At 45.8% G+C, this 8,508-nt stretch overlaps 1 protein-coding gene across 1 annotated transcript; it reads left to right on the forward strand.

Moving 5' to 3' along the window:
• Positions 1 to 6,205: 6,205 nt before the first annotated feature.
• Positions 6,206 to 8,281, forward strand: SLITRK1 (SLIT and NTRK like family member 1). Its single transcript, XM_015826143.1, has one exon. The coding sequence runs from the start codon at positions 6,206 to 6,208 to the stop codon at positions 8,279 to 8,281; it is 2,076 nt and encodes a 691-aa protein (XP_015681629.1).
• Positions 8,282 to 8,508: the final 227 nt, after the last annotated feature.

The following is an 8,508-nucleotide window of genomic DNA, read 5'->3' on the forward strand; positions in this document are numbered from 1 at the left end:
CAAGCTCATATCTTGCTGAAAATACATCTGTAACTGAAAGGTATATCCTCATGAAATCACATTGTCTTGTCCTCAGCCTACCACACAGTTATCCTAAGTTTATTCTTCAATGTTCTCATTTTTAAGTAGTTCCTTTTTTTCTTTTTAATATTGGCACAAGTCTTGCCATATGAATGATCGAAAATATCTCACTGATATTGTGGCATGTGGTCAAGGTCAAGAATCTGCGTAGTTTTCATTTATGATTTTAGATTGCTACAGGCTTACCTCCTCCCTCATGGCCACTCAGTATTATTTTCCATGGCCACTTGACTTGGGTTGTTGGAGAGATGATGGTGAGATGATGGAGTGAGATGGAACATCTACATCCTACAGAGAAATCTGCTTGCAGAATGCTGGATAGTGTTGTCTGAACCATTGGTTAAGTGTTATGGGGATATATTATAAATACAGGCTTCGCATTCATTGAAAGAGTGATAGAACTGTTTTACAAAAAAAAAGATGGATGTGTGTTTTTGTATGCAAATGTCATTAGTAACAACCCTATATTTTCCTGCGGGCAAGTTGTGGAAGGCTTCAAATCAAGTCAATCTTTATCAATTAGCCTGCTAAAACCTCATGGCTTGTTTCTGTCTTCTTCCCTCTTCATTCAACAAAAGAGCACACACACACACACACACACCCATGAAATTTACCACAGAAAAGTGAAACTGATTGATGTTGTATCTAAATATGAATTTTAAAAAATCCTTCTCTCTGAATGCCAATTAATTAAATTCAACATGTGAACAGCTTCAGAAGTGTTTGGATCACAAAATACAGGGAATTTACTTTAAAACTTGAAATAACAATAATCCTAATCTTGTCCACCTAAGTCCAAGATGTTTCCTTGAAGTCTGTTCAAAGAGATGCCTTTAAATGCAGCCATTTGGGATTATGGGTTCCTTTGATTTCTATAGTTAATTCAGCACCAAGAAAACTTTCATTAATGTGAGGGAAAGGAGGCATAAATGCACGTGTATATATGTATATGAGTATACAAACACACAACAATATTAACCATAAAACTGGGACTGACATTCAGCCTGTTTAATCCAAAGCAATTTCAGGATCATCCTCTTTTTTGATTTTTTCAAAATGTGTCTTATTTTTGTTGCTGATTTACTACTTTAAAAAGACCTAACAGTCATGGAATAGTGAAGAGTTTTCACTACAGTGAACCCCCCCCCCAAAAAAAAAACAACAACCCAAAATCTTTCCACCTCATGTTGCAAACTTCTACTCTACACCCATCAGTTTGTTTGAAGGCTACTTCCAAAAACAATTTTAATGCTCTTCAATAATAATCTAAGCTGGAATACGATAGCAATCTTTCCAGAAGATTGAATCTTTCCAGAATGTTTAAACCCATTTTAAAAAGTAACCCCAATTTGCAATTGATAGTCTGGCTTCCTTTGAGTACCCTTATGCAAAAATCCAGTGTAAAACCAAAGTGAATTGTGAAGATGTCAAAAGTTACATTTTACCAGTGATTGATGGATGTTTCCCCAGCTGGAGAGTAAGTGGAAGGAAGAGGTGAAGCCATTCTCCAATCTCTTCCCTTAACTTGTCCTCCCTGACTTAGGTAAAGACACCTGTTTTCAACCTCATTTCCAAAGCAGAATAAAAGTAGGTATCAGGACATTGCAACTTATACCCACATAACACTGTATTTTTTGCTAACTCAAGGATGAAAAGAAATGGGTATTTGCCTTGCAAATGGGAAGAGAAAATGTTTCATTGATTCTACTTCTGTTTATTGGTTGGTGACAATTGCTTTTTAAATTTCAGCCCCCCCTCCAAAATCAGCTTCTTGAACATCTCCATGCACAATTCCAACAATGAGGAAATGAACAAAATAATAATAAAAAATCAGAGTTAATTCTGTCATTCAATTCATTCCTTCAAGGGGTAACTAAGAAAGTCACTACTTCCCATCAAGGTAACTTTAAAAAGCATAGAACCGTATCCTGAGAAGCATAGATTGTTGGGGGGGGGTTGTCTTTCCATCCCTCCCTGTCATACAGTGTAAAACAACAAAGGTTGGCCTTGCCTGACCAGAGAAGGATGCAGTCTCATTTTTCCAGGAAGCAAGACATAAAAACAAGAACTGGACAGCAGCAAAACTATTTGTAGTATTGTCCCTTGGGGAAAAGAGGTCTCTCCACAACACACCACTGTAGGGTCTCTCCACAACACACCACTGCCAGCAGCAAATGTCTTAGATTTAGACTGTTGCAAATCATTCTTGGGTTATCTCTTCCTGGGGCAAATGGGAAGGAGTGTGTGTGTGTGTGTGTGTGTGTGTGTGTGAGTGAGTGTGTCAGAGAGAGAGAGGATGATAAAGCCCTGAAAACCCTTTTACTTTCCCTATCCAGTTTTTCAAACATTCCTTCTCCCATAAGTACAGAAGCTTTGATATAAATTCCCTTATCCCAAAAAAAAATAAATCCATTTAAATTCCTATTTTCTTTGGTTCTAGGCTCATATCTTTTTCTGAAGATGAAATAATTTCAACAAATTTCAACAAATAAAAGAATTTTGGGAAAGAGCCAGCTAGCTCATCCTAAGGAAGTTGTGGGTGTCTTCCCTTCTCTGTCTTTCTTGCTTTTTGGCATTGTTTTAGAGGTGGTTTTTTTTTTTTTTTTTTTTTTTTTTTTTTTTTTTTTTTTTTTTTTTTTTTTTTTTTTTTTTTTTTTTGGTCCTGTTCTAATTTTTCTATTGATTCTGCCATTTTTTTTAGGAGAAAATATTTGCATTTTCCAGTTTGATTACTTTTCTCTTTGAGAAATAATAATAATAATAATAATAATAATAATAATAATAATAATAATAATAATAATAATAATAATAATAATAATAATAATAATAATAATAATAATAATAATAATAATAATAATAATAACCGAAATCCTTCAGTCAGGTGCAGGTAGCAGACAAATATCCTGTTTTACCTTCTAATCAGGATTTTTTTTAAAAAAAAGGCAGGGAAAGGATGTATTCACCAGTTGTTGAGGAGGAGGGACAGAGACACCAGGCACTATTAGAAATGATGAGGAAGTGTTGCAGCTGGAGGCTGTGAAATGCTTATTAAAATGAATTTGTATGAATTCAGCACTTCCTAGTTTTACTTGTTTGACTCTGGAGTCACAAACCAGATTAGGTTGTGTTTTCCTTCACCTTCTTCTCTCCTACTAGCTGGCTAGCTGGATGTGAAGTTCACTAGTAGAACCAACACAATTATTACATGGACCATCTTTGAACTAGCAGCAATCCCAGCCCCTGATGAGAGAACATGTAAAACAGGAGCCCTTAGATGAGAAGATGGGGACAGCCTGCTTTACTATGAAATGATTTAAGGACCGAGTTTTTTTGCTTCAGATGCAACTGGTTCTTTGCTTGGGAACGAGCACGAGGGGGATATTAATACATTTTTTAATGTTTAAAGAACATGCCCCAATTTTTTTACCCCCTCCCCGTCACACACACAGAGACACAGAGAGAAGACAGACACACGCATTTCTAAATGGCACTCTCGGCAGCCAGTGAAAAGTGTTCGGCTCAGCTTTGCTTTTTTGAAATGCCAGGAAAGGAGAGAAGAGAGACAGATTATTGACACTTTAGAATTACAGTATCTCGCCGCCACCAGTTTCTGGGCTGGATGTTCCCCCAACCGACTAGACTAGAGCAAAAAAAAAACCTAACCAAGCGGTTTCGTCCAAATCTATGCAGAGAAAGCTTTGCACCGTCTGATTCGGGTATAAGTAGCTCTTCGTACTGCCAGAGATGTGAGGAAGCTCCCTCGCTTTCCCCCCCTCCCCTTCCCCGCTAGAAGGGTCGGCAGAATCCGTGACAAAGCTACCGGGTCTGGGGAAAAGGGAGTCGTGGGGACGGAGCAGGACATGGTGGAGATGCAGGGGAAGTTTCATGGGTTGGGTTGGTTTCCGCATTGGGAGTGTGGATCCTAGCCGGGGGGGGGGGGGAAAGATCGTGCATTCGTCCGCTCAGCGCACGGGTCCCCCGTTTGCAGCGTGGTTTGCTTCGCGTGGAATCTCGCTCACCCGTTGGCCATCTCACCCCCTTCCTCCGGCTGCAGTTCCGCTGCCACTCACCCTCTGGCCTCCAGCTGCTGCCCCATAGCGTCGCCCGACGTTTCTCCCCTCCCCTCCCCACCCCCCCACCCCGATCCTCACAAGGCTTCATTCTGAGGACCCCCTCGGATCGATTCCCAGCAGGCAGTCAGCTGGGCAGGTCGGTAAAGCGTTCCGAACCAGTTCTGAACGCTCCGGGGTGGCGAATCGGAAGCGCAGGGCCTGGATGCTTAGCTCTGGATTGCCGCCGGGCCAGGATGCCCCCCGAAACTGCGCCTTCGTGCACCCAAGGCTAGGACTTCGTGCACCCAAGGCTAGGACCGCAAAGGGACGAGCCAGCCAGCTCGCAACGGCCAGAAGACGCCAAACGGGGCGCGAGAGAGGCATTCTCTCCTGCAAGGCGGGAGGAAGCAAGACGTGGGAAATGGTGTGGGGGTCTAATTACCTCCGCTCGCTAGTCGCTTGACTCCTGACACTAATTCGAGTCAAGCCCCACCGGGATTCCGCAGGCGCACTCCTTCGCGCTCTCTCTCTCTCTCTCTCTCTCTCTCTCTCTCTCTCTCTCTCTCTCTCTCTCTCTCTCTCTCTCTTTTTTTTTTTCTCCCTTTCCCCTGGCGAACGAGCTGGGCTCCACGCGCGACGTCTGCCGGAGTGGTCGAAGGAGCCAGGCAGGCTCAACTTTTCATTGCGGGAAGAGGAAAGGGAAGACGGATCGGGGAGATGGACGATTCGGGTTCCCGTGTTCTCCTTCCAAACTTGCTCTGAATTGATCGCTTTCTTCTCCGCTCCTTTCTCATTCGCTCGCCCGCCTGCCTGGATTCATCTCCACCTTCCTCCCACCCCCACCCCCCTTCTCCCCTCCAACCCTCCCTTCTCCAACATTCCCTCAGCAGATGGATTTTTGCCACTGCGGCTCAGCAGAGGGTGTCAGATCTTTCGGAGTGCGCCAGGCTTGAAAGAGCACACAACCGCCTAACAACTCCTGCCTTCGACGCGTGAAGGAGTGAGTGAGTGAGTAAATAAGAAGAAGGGGAGGAAAAAGAAGAAGAAGAAGAAGAAAGCGATGGAAAACGGGGAAAGGCGGAGAGCCGTTACGGAAAGGCAGTAAGAGAGAGAGAGACCGAGAGAGGCGAGAAGGGGGAGCGCGAACGCAAGGGAGGAAAAAACGGCGGACAGAGCGAAACCGCAGCGGTTGCAGAATTTTTGCAGCGCCATTGGTTCGGCAGCCCGCCGTTAGGCTGGGGCGTGATTTCAGCACCAAGGGGAACTGGACAGCACCCAAAGGGCTTTCCCCCCCACCCCCTTTACGGGCACCCGGCTTCGACTACAGCAGCGGCGGCGGCAACTGCAACGGCGGAGGCCGGCTTCGCGCGCTCTCGAGAGGCAAGGTCAGTCCGCGAAGCCAAGCCATGCGCCCGGCCAGCAGTCTTCTCCCACCTCCGTCCCTCCAGCCCTGCCACCCTCCTGCAGATGCAGCGGCCTCTCCTGCCGATTCCTAGCGAGATCGTCCCTTAGCCGAGGCAGCCGGAGATCGACTTTGCTCGGGTGGGTTGGGAGGGTAGGGGGTGGGGGTGGGGAGGGAAAGAAGAAGAAGAAGCCACTGAAGGGGGGGGGGAGTCGATGAAGCGGGGAGGGGAGGAATTCAACTTTTCTTCTTCTTTTTCTTCTGCTTGCCCGTGCGTATCTGGAGACTTTGTGGATATTTATCGCTGACTGGAGTCCGGACTGTTGCAGTGTTTGCGGGGGGGAGAGAGAGAGCTAAAAAAGAGAGAGAGAGAGAGAGAGCGAGAGCCGGAACCTCTCAACCTCTCTGCCTCCCTGCATTCCTCTTTAGCCAAGACAACTGGTTTTTTTGAAAATATATTCCTTTTCCTTTTTGCCTCCCCCCCCCACCCCCACCCCCCATTTTTGACGATGGTTCGGACATTCCGTGCCTGGAAGGAACTTGATTGAGCTCCAGCTTGAAAAGAAGCCTTTCTCTTTTTTTTTCTTCTTCTTCTTCTTCTTCTTCTTTTTTTTTTGCCTTGTAGTTTTCCTGTGTGTTTCAGCTCGGGAATGACTGGCTGGGTGTAAAAATGCTGCTTTGGATTCTCTTGCTGGAGACGTCTCTTTGTTTGGCTGCCGGGAATGTTACGGGGGACGTTTGCAAAGAGAAGATCTGCTCGTGCCCCGAGATCGAAGGCGACCTGCACGTCGACTGCGAGAAGAAGGGCTTCACCAGCCTGCAACGTTTCTCGGCCCCCACTTCCCAGTTCTACCATTTGTTCCTGCACGGCAATTCCCTCACGCGCCTTTTCCCCAATGAGTTCGCTAACTTTTACAATGCGGTCAGCTTGCACATGGAAAACAACGGCTTGCACGAAATTGTGCCGGGAGCTTTCCTGGGGCTGCAGCTGGTGAAGAGGCTGCACATCAACAACAACAAGCTGAAATCTTTTCGCAAGCAGACTTTCCTGGGGCTGGATGATCTGGAATATCTCCAGGCTGATTTTAATCTATTGAGGGATATTGACCAAGGGGCCTTCCGGGACTTAAACAAGTTGGAGGTGCTGATTTTAAACGACAACCTGATCAGCATCTTACCTGCCAACGTGTTCCAGTATGTGCCAATTACCCATTTGGATCTACGAGGTAACCGCCTGAAAACCTTGCCTTATGAAGATGTTTTGGAACAGATCCCGGGCATTGCTGAGATCCTGCTGGAGGACAACCCATGGGACTGTACCTGTGATCTACTCTCCTTGAAAGAATGGCTGGAGAACATCCCCAAGAATGCTTTGATCGGCCGGGTGATTTGTGAAGCTCCCACCCGTTTGCAAGGGAAGGATTTAAATGAGACAACTGAACAGGAGTTGTGCAGGAAAACCCGTGTGGACTCCAGCTTGGCAGCTCCCCCTGCAGAAGAGGAGACTTGTGATCCTGGCCCTATTCCCACTCCTTTTAAGATCCATGGCAAGGAAGATTCTGCTACAGCAGGTTCTGCCCCTCATGGGGGTACCAAGATCCCAGTCAACTGGCAGATCAAGTCCAGACCTACAGTTGCTAGCTCAATCCACACCATGAAAGGCAAGTCTTCCAGCAACACACCCTGCCCTGCCACCTGCACTTGCCACCAGATTCCTGGAGGCTTCAAGGTAAACTGCAATGATGGCAACATCAGCAGCCTGGTGGACCTGAAGCCTAAGCCATCCAATGTCCATGAACTCTTCCTGAGGGGCAACAAGATTCACACCATTCGCAAATCCCATTTTGTGGATTATCAGAAACTCAACCTATTGGACTTGGGCAACAACAACATTGCCACTATGGAAAACAATACTTTCAAAAACCTGCTGGAGCTTGTGTGGCTCTACATGGACAATAACTATTTAGACATACTATCTCGAGAGAAGTTCAATGGTTTGCAAAACCTAGAGTACCTAAATATGGAATTTAATGTCATCCAACTCATCATGCCAGGGACCTTTAATGCCATGCCTAAACTGAGAGTACTGATTTTGAATAACAATCTTCTGAGGTCTCTCCCAGTTGATGTTTTTGCTGGAGTCTCTCTCTCTAAGCTCAGCATCCACAACAATTACTTCCTTTATCTGCCAGTGGCAGGAGTGCTGGATCAACTCACCTCCATTACCCAAATAGATCTGCATGACAACCCATGGGACTGCAAGTGTCCAATTGTCCCTTTCAAACAGTGGGTGGAAATGCTGAGGCCAAAGGTGATGATGAGTGACTTAAGGTGTGAGACTCCAGAAGAGTTCTTTAAAGAGGACTTTGAATCTCTCTCCAATGAGGCCATTTGCCCTCAACTCAAAGTCATGCCCACTTTGACTTCCACCCATAAGAATAGTACTGGCTTGGCAGAGACTGGGACTCACTCTAATTCCTACTTGGAGACTAGTAGGGTCTCCATCTCGGTGCTGGTGCCTGGCCTTTTGTTGGTGTTTGTCACCTCTGCCTTCACCGTGGTTGGCATGCTTGTTTTCATCCTGAGGAACCGGAAACGCTCCAAAAGGAGGGACGCCAACTCTTCTGCCTCAGAGATCAACTCTTTACAGACAGTATGTGACTCCTCCTACTGGCACAATGGACCCTACAGTACAGATGGAGCCCATAGAGTGTATGACTGCGGTTCTCACTCCCTATCAGACTGAGACTGCAAAATTTAAAGTTAAAAAAATTTACATCGTGTATGGGCAATCAGTTCAACTTCAGCAGCTAGCAACCTCAACTTCCCTCCAGTGGTTCAAAGCTTTCTTTTCCTGATCTGTGCATCGCTGTCTCGTCCGCTGATGTGAATTGGACCACAGGAAGGGATGGGGCTTAGCCCACTTAAAGCTACCTTCTGGTGAAAAAATACCTACCCGCTCACCAAACCTGG

The sequence above is a fragment of the Protobothrops mucrosquamatus genome, unplaced genomic scaffold, assembly GCF_001527695.2.
Source record: "Protobothrops mucrosquamatus isolate PMUCROS unplaced genomic scaffold, P.Mucros_1.0 scaffold2974, whole genome shotgun sequence".
NCBI classification, from domain to species: Eukaryota; Metazoa; Chordata; class Lepidosauria; order Squamata; family Viperidae; genus Protobothrops; species Protobothrops mucrosquamatus.